Source organism: Populus trichocarpa, chromosome 1 (assembly GCF_000002775.5).
Source record: "Populus trichocarpa isolate Nisqually-1 chromosome 1, P.trichocarpa_v4.1, whole genome shotgun sequence".
NCBI classification, from domain to species: Eukaryota; Viridiplantae; Streptophyta; class Magnoliopsida; order Malpighiales; family Salicaceae; genus Populus; species Populus trichocarpa.
This window is the reverse complement of record NC_037285.2, coordinates 43409306-43427412: the sequence shown is the minus strand read 5'-3', so window position 1 is coordinate 43427412 and position 18107 is coordinate 43409306. Positions and strand designations below refer to the sequence as shown.

The 18107-nt window shown below is 29.8% G+C and overlaps 1 protein-coding gene and 1 non-coding gene across 2 annotated transcripts; one reads left to right on the top strand and one right to left on the bottom strand.

Moving 5' to 3' along the window:
• Positions 1–12081: 12081 nt before the first annotated feature.
• On the top strand, positions 12082–13338 carry LOC18095651 (uncharacterized). Its single transcript, XM_006370274.3, has 3 exons — positions 12082–12250; positions 12363–12417; positions 12974–13338. The coding sequence occupies exons 1-3, from the start codon at positions 12163–12165 to the stop codon at positions 13128–13130; spliced, it is 300 nt and encodes a 99-aa protein (XP_006370336.1). The 5' UTR covers positions 12082–12162; the 3' UTR covers positions 13131–13338.
• A 741-nt stretch (positions 13339–14079) lies between these two features.
• On the bottom strand, positions 14080–14151 carry TRNAQ-UUG (transfer RNA glutamine (anticodon UUG)). The gene has a single exon. It is a non-coding gene; the product is annotated as a tRNA-Gln (tRNA).
• Between the last annotated feature and the right edge of the window lie 3956 nt (positions 14152–18107).

Sequence of the window (18107 nt, the reverse complement as noted above, 5' to 3'; positions counted from 1 at the left end):
ACAAGTTTGACTTCTAGAAAGTATATTTATTAAAAAGAACAGCCACGAACCTCAAATAAAATTAGTCTCATCTTTTAAAATGGTATGAGAATATCTGGAAAAAAAAAAATGTTGCGTGTATTGGTTATAATCAAATGTTCCGGGGGGGGGGGGGGGGGGGATTAATGATATCAGAACCAAAAACGGCGGGCTGAATAAACTTGCTGCACGCCACGAACCAGTCGCTTGGAAGCTAAGGACATAGACCAGTGAATTAAAATGATCCTTTGCCGGAAACGGCATGGTAGTGAATAAGCTCTCGAAAGAGGGCACTTTCATTTCTTCCGGCATATAAAATAATAAGAATAATTGATGAGTTTTAATGGCTGTACGCAGTGCAACGTGCCGAAAAGGATAGGGAATGTCTTTTTGTCCTTGGACCATTTTTAGTCGATTTGATTAAAAAGCTAAAATAATCTAATAATCTTTTCAAAATTTAAATAATGTGCATGATTATGGGTCGAGTTAAGATAAGGCATTGTTGGTTGGATTGTGACCTTCCATGCTGAGGAGGGAAGCCTGAATAACTTGGAAAATAGTTGACACTAGTTATATCACCCGCGCGAAACCGCGGGTTAATTTTTTTTTACATAAAAATATCAAAAAAGCTAAGATTTAAAAGTGTTACGTCTTTTTGCAAAGCTATACCTAAGAGTCTTGGGTTTGGTTGCAACACTTGATCCAAGAGTAATATTTATAATATTAATAATAACATTAAACTTGCATGATCCAAGTTTAAGTGGGTATGATTGCAATATCAAACTCAATAGCCTTGGATGTGGGTCTGGCTGCAAGGTCATGTCATAAAAGTGTGATAATCAAATAGATTAATTAAAAATAAAAAAACAAAGAAAAAAAACCAACAGGAAAAAAATAATAATGAAGAAAAAGAAATTTTTTTTGAATTAACTGGGTTAACCCTTCAAACCAGGTTAACCCGTCAAACCTTGGATTCGTGTCGTGAAAGTTTGATAACTAAATAGAAAAAAAAAATTGACGGGTTAACCCAGAATTAACTGGGCTAACCCATGAAACTAGGTTAACCCATCAAACCCGGAATCCGTGTCATGAAAGTTTGATAACTAAATAGAAAAAAATTTAACATTAACAAATTAAATTAAACAAAAAAAATTAACTAAAAAGAAAAAAAAACAAAAACAAATAAAAGACATCACCCTTTTCACTGTGGACTACATTGTACAGTCCACAGTCAAAGGCATAAAAACGACAAAAAAGCAAAAGGAAAAAAAAAACTAAAGGCATCAGCCGATAACTAAATAGAAAAAAAATTAATATTAATGAACTAAATTAAATAAAAAATATTGATTAAAAAGAAAAAATAAAGAAAAAAACCTATAAGAAGAAAAAAAACAAATGAAGAAAGAGAAAAAAAATCTAAATTAACTTTGAATCAACTGGGTTAACCTGTCAAACCAGATTAACCCGTCAAATCTGGGATCCGTGTCATAAAAGTCTGATAATTAAATAGAAAAAATTTAATATTAAGAAAGTTAATTAAAAAAATTAATTAAAAAACAAAAAAACACAAAGAAAAAAGCTAAAAACAAAACGAAAGGCATCAGCTTTTTTACTGTGGACTGCACTGTACATTCCACAGTAAAAGGCTTAAAAAAAAAGAAAGGAAAAAAAAAAAAAGGCATACGCCACGGGTAGATTTTTTTTTCTTGCATAAAAAATATCAAAAAAGGCTAAGATCTAAGAGTGTTAGGTTTTTCTGCAAAGATATACTCAAAAGCCTTAGGTCTAGCTGCAACGCTTGACCCAAGAGTAATATTATAATATTAATAATAATATTAAACTTACATGACTCAAGTTTAAGTGAGTCTGACTGCAACACCAGACCCAATAGCCTTGGATGTGGGTCTGGCTGCAAGGTCATGTCATAAAAGTGTGATAATGAAATAGATTAACTAAAAAGAAAAAAATAAAGAAAAAAAACCAACAGGAAGAAAAAAACTAATGAAGAAAAAGAAAAAAAATCTGAATTAACTGGGTTAACCCTTCAAACCAGGTTAACCCGTCAAACCTGGGATTCACATCATGAAAGTTTGATAACTACATAGAAAAAAAAATTGATGGGTTAACCCAGAATTAATTGGGCTAACCCATGAAACCAGGTTAACCCGTCAAACCCGAGATATGTGTCATGAAAGTCTGATAACTAAATAGAAAGAAATTTAAAATTAACAAACTAAACTAAACGAAAAAAATTAATTAAAAAGAAAAAAAGAAAAAAAAAATTTAGGTTAACTCGTCAAACCATGTTAACCTGTTAAATCCGGAATCTGTGTCATGAAAGTCTGATAACTAAATAAAAATAAAATTTAACATTAACATACAAAAAAAACTTATTAAAAGAAAAAAAACAAAGAAAGAAGCAAAAAAATAAATCTAAAGGCATAAAAAATGAAAAAAAAAACAGCTAAAAAAAAAAAGAGCTCAAAAAACAAAAAAGAAAAAGCTAAAAAAAATGAAAAAAAAAGGCTCATCTTTTACTGTGGACTGCATTGTGCAGTCCACAGTAAAAGACTGAGCCGTTTTAGTTATAGTTTAACTAGGGCTAGTGCTTGCGGGACGAATAAAAACCAAATTATTATATTAAAAAAAGATATATAATTGATGTTATTTTTTTTCATGTGATAAAATATTTAAAATAAAAATAAAAAAATCTCAATTAGTGTGTCAAATCATATTAATCAATTGTCATAGGTGTTAATAAGTAAAAGAAAAGGTTTATATGACTTGTTAAACCTAGCGAATCAAATAATAATCTGGTTAAAAAAAAATTTATGTCATCATCGTTTTAACCTCAACTTAGTCCCAACTTAAATGTACAATAACAAATTATCAAAGGATTAAATCGTAAAAAAAATTAGAGAGTGAAATGAAAAGACAACGATACACTGTATTAACTAGGATAAACACGTAAAATCAGTTAGAGAATAATATAAATTATATATTGAGACCTCACTTAAAAGCTTAAGTTATTGGGTTGAATTGGTTATTTGACATGGTATCAGAGCCTTGATGACCAATCAGTCACGAGTTCGAATCTCATCATCCTCATTTATTTGATAAAAATTAAGCATAAGATAATGTAGGTCTGTATAAGTTTCAAGCCCGAAGAATTTTCATTTGAGGAGGTGTGTTAGAAAATAATATAAATTATATCTTGAAACTTCACTTAAAAGCTTAAGTTATTGGGTTGAATTGGTTCTTTGATAAAATCTATGACCTGAGTAATGGTCATAACCAAAATGAGCTAACCTAGTTAGACAATTTGTGTCTGTCTTTTTCCTTCCTTTATTTTCTTCTTGGTTGAGCCTTGATTGAGTATTAATTGACCTTAAGCTAGACTACATCCAGAACCAAATTCTTCAATTGTAAAGAATTAGAAATAAAATTTAAGAAATAAAAAAACATTGAAGGATGAAACTGGAAAAAAAATTATAAGCATGAAGAAAGGAATACAAAACTAAGAAAATTCAGGCGAATATCTTAAACTTGGGTTAATTTTCTAAACCCACAACCCGTGAAACCCTAGACTCGGATTCAACAAAGAAGCTCAATTCTCAATCAATTTAATATTAAAGGATGAAATAAAAAAAAAATCCAATCTAAAAAATTTGCCAAAGTAAAACAAATAGCAATCAAAAGAATAAAGAATCAAATTTGACATAAAAATAAAATAAAATTAAATGTTGATGGATGAAATTGAAAAATAAATTCAATTAAGAAAATGATTAAAAATAATAATAATAATAAAAAGAATAAGAACCAAATATAACATATGAAATAATTGAAGGATGATGAAATAAAAAAAATCAATTTTATAAATAATTTCAAATAAAATAAATAGTAGTAAAAAAACAAAGACTAAATCTGAAGGAAAAATAAATTGAAGGATTGGTTTGAAAATTTGGATTTCATACGTAAAAATCAAGGAAAAAAGAGAAAATAAGAAAAAAATATAAAAGAAAATGTTATAAGTGCCAAACAAGAGATCTGTAGGCCACACGCAACATCAAAAAATATAAGGGTCGTCAAAACAATTTGAACATTGCCCCATAAAATACCATTTGACCACTAGTTCGACTCTACACGAGTTGTTCTAATGGTACAACTTCAACCCATGTTTTGATGAGTGAAATGCATGCATGAGCTATTTTTTAATAATATTTATATTTATTCAATTACAAAAGTGTTCTTATTTAATTTAATAATAAAAAAACACTAATAATAAAAAAAACACTAACATGAAAAGACAAAAAAGCTCATGATTTTTTTTTTATTTCAAAGGCAATCTAGTTATTTTAACATGCTTTAAAAATAAAAGTCTAAACAATTTCTAGAAGCTAGTTTAATATTCTGTGCTTTCAAAGCTAAATTATTAATTTTACCGTGTAAAAATATGAAAATAACCTATTATTCCCAATAGTGAAGCCAAATGTTTTTGGCAAGTTGGGCAAATTTGTTATTTTATTATTTCAATCAATAATGTAAAATAAAATAGTTTATAACTACAGTATTCGTCCCCACTAAAAACACCAGTTTTAGCCTTTTCTCAATGGATGCCCCTCAATCGGACACCTGTTTTGGTATTAGTGGCTAGCTACCTCCTGTCCAAAAAAAATATTAGTGGCTACTAAAAAGTTTCCATAGCCCAATTTATATTCTCTGGTTGCGTTTGAAAATTTTGTTATATTGGTTTTTAAAAATTTAATTTTTTTTATTAAAAATTAATTGTTTTTTATGTTTTGTATAGTTTTCATAATCTTAAAAATAATTTTTAAAAATTAAAAAAAATATTATTTTAATATATTTTAATATAAAAAATAGTTTAAAAATTAACCGTAATTACAATCACAAACATAAGTGATTATGACAACAAAAACAAAGAAAAAAGAAGAGAAATGGATGAGATAGTTCCAGGCCAATGTAGAGGTCAAGATTTGCTTAGACCTCTCGACTATTTGTTTCCATGCAATATTTTTAATCTGTCCTGCTATTCCACTACTATATTTTAGTTTTCTTTTTTCCCTTTTAAAGGACTAAAGTGACATCCTCTTTTGTTAAAATAAAATAAAATAAAAGGAAATCATAAGAGAGTCAATTCCACGATAGAATTTTTTTTATATATATAGTGCAATTCCTTGTAGCTTTGGATGACCTTGGATGATTCATATTTTCTGAAAGACACAACATGCAATTGATTTCTTTATTAAGGTTTTGTTCGGTTATAATTATAATTAAACTAATACCACTCTTCACTAAGAATAAACCATTAATTAACTTAAAATTGACTCTTGACTCAATTATATACAAGAGGTTCTTTTCATGTTGAATGGAAAATCAACATGATGTTTTTTCTAATAGAAAACACTTAAAATAATGTTTTTTTTATAATCTTTTATATAAACACATTAAAATCATAGAAAAATATTTAAAAAACATCAATTTGATACCTTTTAAGGTGAAAAACATGTTCAACCCAAAAAACAAACACTCCTTTAAGTTCCTAGTCAATCAACAAGGGTACGTGAGTAATTTGAACTGTCTTAAATTAGAGGGTATTTTTGCCGATTAGCAAGGTTTTTTTTTTCTAAACAAAAATGATAAAATAACATAGTTTGAAAAAGAATTGATGAAATAACATAACTTTTACATGTCACAAATGAAAAACATGACATTCAAACTCATAACTATTTATAAATGCAACATTTCAAAAATATTGTGAAATGAGCTGCGTAAATTATGAAGAGAGCAGAGAAGAGATCAGAGAGAAAAAAAAGAAATAAAGAAAGGGATCCTAAAAGCATACTAAAGTTTCGATTACGATACCACTGGTACCATAAAAAAATATCAACAAAATAAATCCAACACCAAGAAAGGTCACCAATAATGATCGAAGTGGGCTACATTTGTCACCCAAAGATGACAGATGACTTTGGCAGCAAATGCAGTTCACTCCGATCACCGTTGATAACCTTCCCTAGTGTCGTTGTATTTGTCTTGTTAAGATCTTTTCGATAATATTGACGGTGTTGTAATCGAAGCTTCAATGTGCAATCATGGTCTCTTTCTCTGTTTTTTCTTTATATCTCTCTCTCTCATCTCTCTTCACATATTCCAATGAGGAGAGATGAGGGAGAGAAAAATGCCCTCAAGGTATACCAAAATTTCGATTATGACACCACCGGTAATATAAAAAAATTTCGATGAAATGATTCCAACAACAACAAGAAGGTCACCAATGATGATTGGAGTTGGCCACACTTGCTGCCAAAAGCAAATGAGTCACTCGCTATCTTTGGGTGGTAAATATAACCCACTCCGATCACCGTTAGTAATCTTTCTTGATGTCATTGGATTTATTTTGTTGAGATTTTTTTGATATACCAATAATGTTGTAATCAAAATTTTGATTTATCTCTAAGGTTTCTTTCTTTCTTTATTTCTCTTTCTTTTCTTTTCTTATTGTAATTTATATAGTGAATTTCACAATTTTTTTAAATATTGCATTTATCAAAAACGATAATTTTAAATATCATGTTTTTCGATCTTAACATTTGCTAATTATTTTTCAAGTTGTGTTATTTTGAAAACGTGCTAATTTAAAAAAAATAATCTAAAGTGGACAACGAGGGATCCTGGATTTTATAATTTGTTCGAAAGTGGTGGCAGAGTAATGATAACGGTAGCATGGCCCCCGATAATTAAGGGCAAAAGGCAACGGCCATATTAGACAATGTAATGGAGAAGTCAACAACAAAAGCTAGCAACAAACTTGAACAAGCAAAGCCCACCTAATCCTCGGCAATGTTGGAATGTATTAGTTGTTTCTTTTCTATTTAGGAGTTGATTTAAATTGAGAGTTGATATAGATTGAGGGAAATGTTGTTATTTAAAGTTTTTTTTGTTTGAAAATATATAAAAATAAGATTTTATTTTATTTTTTAAAATTTATTTTTGATATTAATATATCAAAATAATTCAAAAACACTAAAAACAATTAATTTAAAATAAAAAAATATTCAGATTTTAATAAAAAATAGGTTCCACCGGAACTCTAATGACATATTAATCCCTTGAACCTTTTACTTCCTTCCTTTTTTCAAAGCTATATTACATTGTGACTACACTTGGTTTTCACACATATTTATGGCATTAGTATTCATTTAGACTAATATGTCGCTCTGTTTGGAAATGCAGGCCAACTCGTGTTTTCAAAAAATTTAATCTTTTTGTTAAAAATTAATTTTTTTATATTTTCGGATCGTTTTGATGTGCTGATTTCAAAAATAAATTTTTAAAAATAAAAAAATATCATTTTAATGCATTTCTAAACGAAAAGCATTTTGAACCGCAATCACAATTCCAAACAGGCCCGCATCTTATTGGTCTTGTGAATGTTACCAACTACATTTGCAATTTTTTTTTTTAAAATAGTAAACTACTTCTGCATTATTCGTTTAAGAGTTGAAATTGAGTTCATAACCAAGCTCTCTCTTGGGAAATTTAATGGATTTGTTTTTTTAAGAATCATGCTTAACATGGGTATATATTACAATAAATTTATATACCATTCCGAGTAATACTATACAAATGCAATTTCTATACAAAGAATTCATACAAAAACATGTATTATTTACTTTTTTAAAAAAAACAAGAAGCTAATCATTTATGACATTCGTTGATAATCAATTTCTTACCATTCCTCTCTACATTACTTCTCTCTTGAGCAATTTCTAAAGATGACATCAGGTAATTTACTAAAGATTAAGTGTATATAAAAGAGGAATTGTGAGGTATAAAACTTTTAGTTTCACATGATTTTTAGACCATTGATTTACTCTAAATTTAAGGATTAATATAAAATAAAAGAGTCACGCACACACACATATATATAAGTATCAAATTTCTTAATTTCGTACAATAAAATATCTAAATGGATGTATGTTATATAGTCAAATAACATTTAAGAGTAATAAGATGTCATATATATAAATTGCTTCTAGAACGACCAAAACTTAACTGAAAACTAAGAATACTATAACAACATGAATCCTAAATATTATCTAAATTGTCCCAGTACGTTCATGTCTTTACTTTAATGAATATATTATTATTTAACTGATACACATCGATTTAGATATATACTTAATTTATTATACAAAATTAAAAAATCGGCCACCATTTAAATAAAATTAAAAATCAACACTTAATTGTGAAAATCATATAAATTTAAGTGCTCAAAAATCGCTGTATCTCATTTATATTATTAAGAGAAATAGTACTTAACAAGATGAAATAGCAAGAACAAGTTTTAAAGAAAATATAAGTCCTTTGTGTTAGGGAATAATATAAATCATATCTTGAAACTTCACTTAACAGCTTAAGCTATAGAATTGAGATGGTTCTTTGACATGATATCAGAGTCTTGATGACCAAGTGATCTCGAATTTGAATTTCATCATCCCTATTTATTTGATAAAAATTAAGAACAAAGTAATGTGAGTCTATGCAAGTTTCAAACTTAAAGAGCTTTCCCTTGAAAAAATGTATTAAAAGATAATATAAATAATATCATGAAACCTGACTTAACTTAATTGTTTAAATTATTAGATTGAAATGTTTTTTTTTTAATGGATAAGATCAATTAAACTTGTTTATGTAATTATTAACATCACTCGTTATCATGTCATTAGTTTTACATGACATGTAAGGGCAACCAAGCTAGTCCGAGGCAAATCTGCTATAATGTCACTAGCCCTTCACAAGTCCCATGATGTCGTCATTTCATAGGTGATTTTATGACTTCCAACTTTGTTGGAATCCTTGGAGAAGCCTCCCCTTCCCCTCCAAACAGACAATTTTCTCTAAGAATTCAATTTCTTTGCATTATGTGGAACTTTTATCGTGAATATGAGTAGCAAGATTCTACTCAGTTTACAGCATGATCGATTTGGAAGATTCGGAAATAAGGTTGTTATATTGTGCCAGCCAATAAGCCTATAAATATCAACATTAATTTTACAGATGTTCAAATCATGGGCATTCAAGATTTCCACTAAAAAATGCTCTCATTGAAGATACATATATTCATTAATTAATCTTAGTGTTTGGCACTTGTGATATTTAAATTAAGAACTACCTCTTTGTTGATATTTCTTTCTTGTTTTCGGAGATGTTTGTGAGTGTGGTAGTGATTGCTTTTCAAAGTGTTTTTCACTTAGAAATGTATAAAAAAAATATTTTTAATATCAGCATATCAAAATAATAAAAAAAATATAAAAAAATTAATTTTAAATAAAAACAAATTCTCAAATTTTATCTATCTCATGTTTAGAACGCAATATTAAACAAGAGCTTAGTTGATACATCGAACAATTATTCATATGAGAAGCTAGTTTTTGTTTAATCTCTACCTTTGTGAAAAAAGAAATAAAAAACAATTCTAATAGACCTCATGCAAAACTTAAAATATCTCTAATTACTCAATTGATTATCAAGAAATTCCAAAATTTAGAATACATATGCCATGTATTTTTTACTTGAAATTGAATAATAAAGATTTTTTTTCAGATTATTTATTTATTTATTTATTTATACTAGTACATCAAAACTATATAAAAAAACATTAATCTAATATAATACATTTTTAAGATGCAGTTCCAAATGCAAGTATAAACAGTGATACAATCCTTGCTGGGATTTTGGCAAGATTCTCGCTAGTCAACCAGGATTTTGGCAAAATTCATGATAGTTTTTGTACGTGGCTGTGCTGCATTTAACCTCTGGGTTAGCAATTTCTAAGTTCTAAAAGAGAGAGTGATGTGTTTCATAAAAATGTTCCCCGTTTGTTTCCCGTGGCATGCAATTCACCTAAAAGTCTGTCTGAAATTTAATATAAACCCACTTCACCTAAAACAACACATCAAATCATTATTTTCCCCCCTTTTATCATCAATCCAATAATCACTGCATGTTCACCATCTATTAAAAGTCTCTTGTCTTATGTATTTGATTTGAACGCTCATCATTCATGTCCTTTATGGCCGCACAGTTCTATTCTAAATAAAGCTGTGTATTGCATTTAGGAGTAGGTTTAGATCAAGCATCTAAGCATAGTGGATAAATACTTAATATCTAATTGATTAAAAAAAGTAATCCAACTCACGTTTCTTAATGATTGTTGCTTGGGGTTAAAGACAGCCAGTTATTATTATTTTTTGGGTTCACATAGGAATAGTAATAGATTTTCTTTTTACTCGTCCAATCTCAAGGTTGATGAATGAAATAAACCCTAGAATATATCAAGTTATACTCTTAATAATCCATTCTTACACACACATATATAGGGTTTTTTTTATATAAATATCATGAGGAACTTGAGCTCACATACATCTTTTAAGTGTATGTTAGATAGATTTCAAATATGTTTTTAGCAGATTCAACGTGACTGCGATTGAAATGAGACTCATAATTAAAGTCAATTTGTGGCTCACAAGAATATATATAGTTTCATAAGTTTATATCCCATTTTTCAACCAGTAGTTAAGAGTTCAATCTTGCATTGTTTGTTTGTCTCTGCGCGCTACTTATTTTTAAGAACCATTAACATCAGCACAAGATTCTTAGAGCGACTCAATGCAATCCTACCAAGAAGTTGGTAGGATTGCATGTAAAACGACCAAGTTGAGCTTCATCATCACCAGCTTATCAATGAAGGATAGGTAGCTGTGTGCTTGTTGATTAGGTTGGAATGTAAGCCATGGAAGTAGTGTAATGGCTTTGACACAAGGGCCCTGGAAAAGAGCAGCAGTTGAGCGATCGCATGTGTAAAAGCCACAGGATGCCTCTTCTTTTTGAGGCATGTGCCAAGACACCTTTTTTAATGATTGAACATCATTGTTGTGATGAAGATGAAATGTTGCTGTCAATTTTAACAGAATGTGTCTTAAAAGAGGCAGAGTGATCTACAATAGTCCAAAAGTTGTTGCCAAATTTTACCAGATAAGCAGCTTCTTGGCTCCCCACAAATCCCAGTCCTTTGATTGAGTAGTTACCAAGTCAATGGATCTTCTGTTCTACTGCTGGCTCCTTTGCCCTTGCTCCTCCTCCCAAAGTCACGAGTTCTGATCCAAATTATTATTGTTTTTTTTTAAAAAAGCTTGAATCATTTTATGAAAAAAAATTAAATTAGGTAAGATAACTTAGTTCAATGGGTCATCGAGTTAATCCATTGAACCGGATTGAGTCTTCTAACTAGGTTTAATTTTTTCTTGAGTTTATATTTTCATTTATTTTTATTTTTGTTAAAAGAATATTTTTAATGCTTTGTGTCTCCTATGCTCTTGTTGCTTATAGAATTAAAAAAAGAAGGAAATTTAAGATAACTGTCCCCTTTAAGCAAAGCATCGTCTTCAAATTCCTTGTTTTTGCTGTTTACTTAGGGTTTGCATTGTATCTGTATATGTAAGGTGGGCATTTGTATAGTTGTATCGCACCTACAATGTTCTTGTACAAGCTAAACATGAAATCTATTATTGAGAAAACATGTATAAACTTCTTATTATTTTTTATTTAAAAATACTTGTATCATATATTTATTAACTTCTAATAAATTAATAATACTATTTTAACTTATTAGAGATTAAATACTGAGTTGATTTAAGACTCCTTCAGTTTGAGTATAAAAAAAATTAATTTGATATAACCCTATTAAAAACTTATATTGACTTATAATTGTGTTGATTCAGGTTAAATTTGAATAAAAACTTGTTAATTTTTAATATTTTTTTAAATAATATATTTTTAAATTTTTTATAATTTTATTTTAGTAAATCTAGGCTAATCCATTATATGCGGGCCGAGCCCTGAGTCAAACTTGGGAGCATGATTTTTTTGAAAGCATGGCAGGACGTGTATGAATGGTTTCCATAAGAAACAGGGAATAGCTGGCCCAAACTGTTTTGTTATTGAGTTGGGCCATTTTCACTCTAAAAGCCCATTGGTCATTCACTTATAAAAGCTAGGGTTTTGTTTTTAACCATCCTAGCAGTCTCTCGGTCTCTCAACTCCCTCAACACTTCTTCAACCATGGCGAAAAACAGAAACAAGAAGAAGGAGAAGAACGGTGCCGTTTCAATGGACGTCGCAGAGCCCACTGTTTCAGATCTTCCTCAAGGTACCTCTACCAATCATATTTTTTTATTTTATTTTGTTATAGCTCCTGTTTTGTTTCCAAGAAAGAATAATAATAAGCCAAGAAAATGAAGCTTGAAAAATTGTACGTGCAGCGATGGACACGTCAGAGTCTGGAGCTCAAAAATCAGCTCCTGTTACTTCTGTTAGGTCAGTGCTAATGAGCTTGTGGTTTCTCTTGATTGCTTATAATAATTAATTATGACTTGAACTTAGCTAGCTTGTAGTTTATACTCTACAGTCTACATAGCATATATCAAATTGTAATAATTGTTTTGTAGAAACTGCTTTTGCTGTTATAATTCTGCAATTAACTATATAAAAAAGAGGAAATGGGCATTTTTGTAATGAAATTTCACAACTTTTTGTATTTTGGAGATGTGCTTTACAGTTTGTTTTAGGATTAAACATGTGTTTTAGAGGTTGCTCTTATGGTTTGCATATACGTTGCTTGTGTTTATTATCATGGGAAGAGGCATCTGTTAGATATGTCAAATGGAAACTCTCCAACTCTCCATTGAAGGGCTCTAGTACTTCAGGTTTTTGTTATGTCCTATGCTGCCAAACTTAAGTTTCACCTCCAAGGAGACGGAAACCTCTTCCGATTTTGATCCTTTGGTTTTTGTTTTCAGCCCTTTGCATCCTGCTTAATGACCCCTTCTTTTTCTACTCTTCCTGTCTTGATCATGAGCTTCTTTTGAAACAGAAAGACAAAGGGAAGACCAATGAAGAGATCAAAGAATGTTCGGAAGATGAAAGCAATAGCTAAAGCTATATCTAACAATGAGATAACTGTTGAGAAAGGTTTGAAGAAAGATGGTAAAACAACAAGAACTCAATCAGCAAAAAAGTTGTACGAGTGAACACTGAAGGATGCCAATTTCTTTAACCTTAGATGTCTTTCCATCTCCATGTTAATCTTATTATTTTCCTTTGCTGTGTTGTTTGTGATTTAATTATTTTTCCTCTCTACGAGTTTCTAGAGTCAGTTAAATTTATACAAATCCGAATGGTCGAATACTGATTAACTTGATATTTAATGAGTATTTAGACCTCCAATTGGAAATCCAATAGGATTCTTAAGCTCATTCAAGAGAGCGAGGGAGAAATGAGCTTCGGACGGTTTGGAGTGAAATCTTAAACAATCTTCGGCCGTTCTCTCTAAATTGATTACTCATCATTTTGTACAGCACTGCCGACTGAGATTAAATGAAGAAACCTTGCCTCGAAACTCGGAAGATCAAATTTAGGGCAAATAGCGCCGTGATGATGTAGTGAATTAGCTGAGTTCCCGAGACAGGACTTCGATTTTGTTTTAAGCTACAACTAGCCTAGAATGACAGGGACTGAGATGTACAATATTTAAGATATCATCTCTTTTCGTTCAATGAAAAGGAACTGGGGCTCACAGGGAAGAAGATTCTTGCTCGCTTGTGGGACTATCTAATGAGCCATCCTCATGTTGAACTTCATGCTGTCTGGCTGTGGAATCTGCGTTTTGAGTTTGAAACATGTGTGAATGTCTGGTTGTCTTTCAGGAGGAGGCCTCGGAGAACTCTGATGATACAGAGATTAATTATTATTTCAGTCTGAGTGCTAGATCAATATCGGAGTGGGGTAAAATACTCCTTCCTATACAGTGACCCTAATTGATCTACCTGCCGAATCGATTGAAACATGCAAAATACTTCCCAAGAGAAGGAAAGCAATGTTTCTGAAAAATATTGCTGCATTGCATTTTTTGTACTCGTTTCAACGATAGAAAAAAAAAGGTTTCTATCTTATAATAAGAATTTGATAAATAGGTACATAAGGTCCTACCGGGAGTCGAACCCAGGTCGCTGGATTCAAAGTCCAGAGTGCTAACCACTACACCATAGAACCAGGATGCTGAGGGGACTGAATTAATTAAATATATAGATGGTTGGTGCCATCAGCAAATCTTTCTGGTGGTGGTTAGAAGATGGAAAGAAAAAGACATGTATAAAAAGCAAGAAGACAGCAGCTATGCCGATTAATGCAACATATAATTACACTAGTGGGCTCCCTTTGACACCAATACTTCATCCTGCCTCCAATCCAGCTCCCACCCATGGAAAAAATGCAAGAGAAGGAAAGTGCAGAAAAGATATCTGGATTTATATTTGTGCGATGGAGAAGCAAAACCTGAGTGTCTGAGTGCTACCGCTATCGGACATATCATGGAACCTGGCACAGAGCTCTTTCTATTTGATTTTGGCTTGAAGCGGCATTTACACTGCCATTTCCAAGGGAGAGGTGGATTTGGAAGTGGCTGTAACGGGAATTTCCAGCACAGGTGAGATAAATCGTTTCATAATGATATAATCATATATGCATAAAAATTTACCTAATTGAGTTTTCTTATCCAATGATTAATAAGACTCTTGACGCAAAGCGGCATACAAGCATCTTTGTAATTTATTTTATGCATATATGATTATACCATTTTTGGGTTTTTATCTTTATATTTTATTAACATGTTTTAAAGTAATTTTAGGCTTTTAGCAGTAAAAACTAAGGTACCAAATAGGACATCTATTCTTCTGTTTTTTTAGGATTTTATGTGACCTAGAAATAGGGATTTTCGGTGTTAAAACAAAATTTAAAGCATTCTTTTTTATCAATCAATCGCATACATAACGAGAATGATAAATATAATGAGAATGAATTGTAATTATTTAGGTTAAAGTTTCCGCAACATCTATTTAGAAGAAGAATAAAATGTAGATGCAATTAGGTTTTCTGAACTTTTAAAAGATTTTAAAAAACCATTATAAGATGAATACACAATTCATAACAACTTATTGATCATTACATGAGTGTTTATCATCAAATCAGATTATAAGTTGAGTAAGATTGATTATGATAATATTATTGAATGAACTAAAACATATTATCTGGAGGGAATAATATCACTGAGAAATAATGCATTGTGAAAAGGACTTTTGAATATGTGTACATAAAGCATGATGTGTTTTTTAATTATTATTTATTGTGTGTGGAACATGTTGCTTTTTATATTTTTTTGTTATGAGTTTATTACATTGAAATTGAGAATTAACTAGTGTTATATTTTGAAGATGCTAAGAAAAATCTCAAAGACATGTAAAAGTGTTACTGCTAGTACTAGTTTAACCAACATTAGTGTTAGTGATGTTGGTGATCGTGCTATTAATTTAGATGTCGATTATGAAGAGACATCTAATACATACGATATTGATTAAGGCTTGTCCACTTCGGGCAACAGAAGTGGAACCTTTTCTATAAGTGAGTTATTTTCTGGTAAAATTATTGCATAAAAGAAGACTAAACACTCCATGTAAGTTATGTATTGAAATTATTTATTTTGATTAGGTTATTTTAAGATTTACATTAAATAAAAATAATTGATTGGTGCAAATTTATTTTTAGATTTACAAATATTGAAGTTGACCATTTTATCACGAGTATGAAGAAATTATCGTTTGAGAAACCACTGTTTCAATGGAGTAAGCTCCAAGATCATCATGAATAGATGAATATGATAGATGTTTAGTGGAGAAAGTATAAGGTAAGATAAAATATTTTTTTTTTTGAGTTAGTATATAGTTTTTTTTCTTCGAAAAACTAATTAATTTATAAATTGACAATGCATGGAAGATTTTGGTGGGAAAGAAAAAACGAGGGGTGGTAAGGAAAGTGTGGGAAAACCACAACATAATTAGGTAAGCATCAAACAATTAACAAATTTTATATTTAAATTATAATCTTAAATTTCCTAATCTTATGTATATTTAATAAATTCCTTATACTAGGTTATGTGATTTGTGGTATAATGCTTGCAAATATATAAAAGACAGAGCCGACTCTGATGATATGACGATATGAAAAAAGTATAAACCAAGTCATGTCATAGAGGATAATTGAGCGAAGTCTCAAGAATGTGTGGCATCATAAGGCCTTAAAAGGCGCGATCTAAGTCATATATCCGAAACAAAAAAAAAGCACATGGTTTGATGAGCAAGCACGACGATAGAGCGTTTTTATTTGTCAACCATGCAAAGTGTCTGGTAAGAGTTTTTAAATTATTTTTTCTTAAATTTTTCATTAACTGTTTATCTGCTAAATGAAGTTATATGAGGAAAATTATATAATAAAGGGGAAATGAGTGAAGAACTTTATAGATAGCATAGTGGAAGTTCCACTCTTTTTTGTAAGTTTCTTTTTAATTCTTGTAAGTTTTATAATTATAATTGATTTGTTTTTTAGGAAATAAATAACACTGTAATGGTTGAAAACCTTTGAGAAGACGCTTCCACGTATCCTTCTCGTGATTCTCAGTTGTGGTTGGAAGCTGGAGCAATTGATGGATCCGATAGGAATATGGATTATAGAATGCCTATGACATCAACTTGAGAAATGAGGTCAGGCCATATTGCTTCGACTTTAGGCATATAAAAATCCGACCCAAGCCAGTCAACATTGAAATTTGAAGCAAGGGTCCTAGAACAGGTCGAAGAGTGAGTAACCACATTAAAAGAAGAAAATAGAAAGAATTGAGAAATAATGATGGAATATATGGCTTTACATGATCTTGCTCCCCATTTCGTATCTTTTGAATCAGGATTTTTCCCCTCTACCTCCATATTTATCTGCGTAGCAATGTATTTATTGTTGTACAATTATTTTTAAGTGAAAATTGAAATTAATAAAATTTTGATATTCAATAAAATTGATAGTGTTTGGTTTTTTTTTAATTAACAACTATATAAAAAAATAAAAAAATCATTGAACTTCCGACGGAATCACTTACAGGAAAAAAAATTTTCATGGTGATTTTATCGACAATATAAGTGCCATTTCATCATAAAGTTATAGAATGGTATTTAAGTTTTAGAATTTTTTAATGAAATTAGCTGTGAAAATTATGGTGATAATTGTTTTTTAAAGTGTTTTTTGCTTAGAAATATATCAAAATAATTTTTTTTAATTTATCTTTTACATTAGCATATTAGAACAATCCAAAAACACAAAAAATAATTTGAAGCAAATAAAAAATTTAATTTTTTCTAAAAATACAGTGTCACTGCAAAAACAAACTCACACAAAAACAAACTCATACTAGTATGAGTGTGAGTTTGTTTTTGCATTCAAATTTGAGATTTTTTTTGCTTCATTTTTTTATGAATTTGAATTGTTTTAATATGCTAATGTTAAAAATAAACTTTAAAAATAAAAAAAAATTATTTTAATAAATTTATATAAAAAAATACTTTAAAAAACAACAATTATTACTCTTCATTTCAATATTTTCCCAGTCTAATTTGACCTCTATAAACCATTGGTAAATAAAATGGAAGAACAGAGGAGACTAAGCAGTTGAATGCAAATTCTGGTCCCAGGAGGAAGAAGAAAATGCAAAAGTGGCGTATCTGTTGGGCTTAAAAACAGAGGAAAATGAGTTCCGATGGGCTAATTTCCAAATTTAAACACCGCGACAGCTACCTTAATGGCAAATTAATAATTTTCATTTACAAAGACTATTTAGATATAAAAAAAATTATAATGGTAAACCTATGATATTTTAAATTTTTTCAATGATGCGATATATAATATGAAATTAATTTTATAATTAATAAGATATAAAACATAATTTGGAAAAAAAATGATAGATAGAGTATTTCTATGTTTAAAAGACAAGAAGTTTGTAGTAATTTGCTTTTAAAAAATGCTTAATCAATAATCAAGGTACTTTATTGGTTTAATAATGTTTTCATCAAAACGCAGCCGTATAATAAAACGCGGTAAACCAAATAACCGTTAAATTAAAACGTCATTAA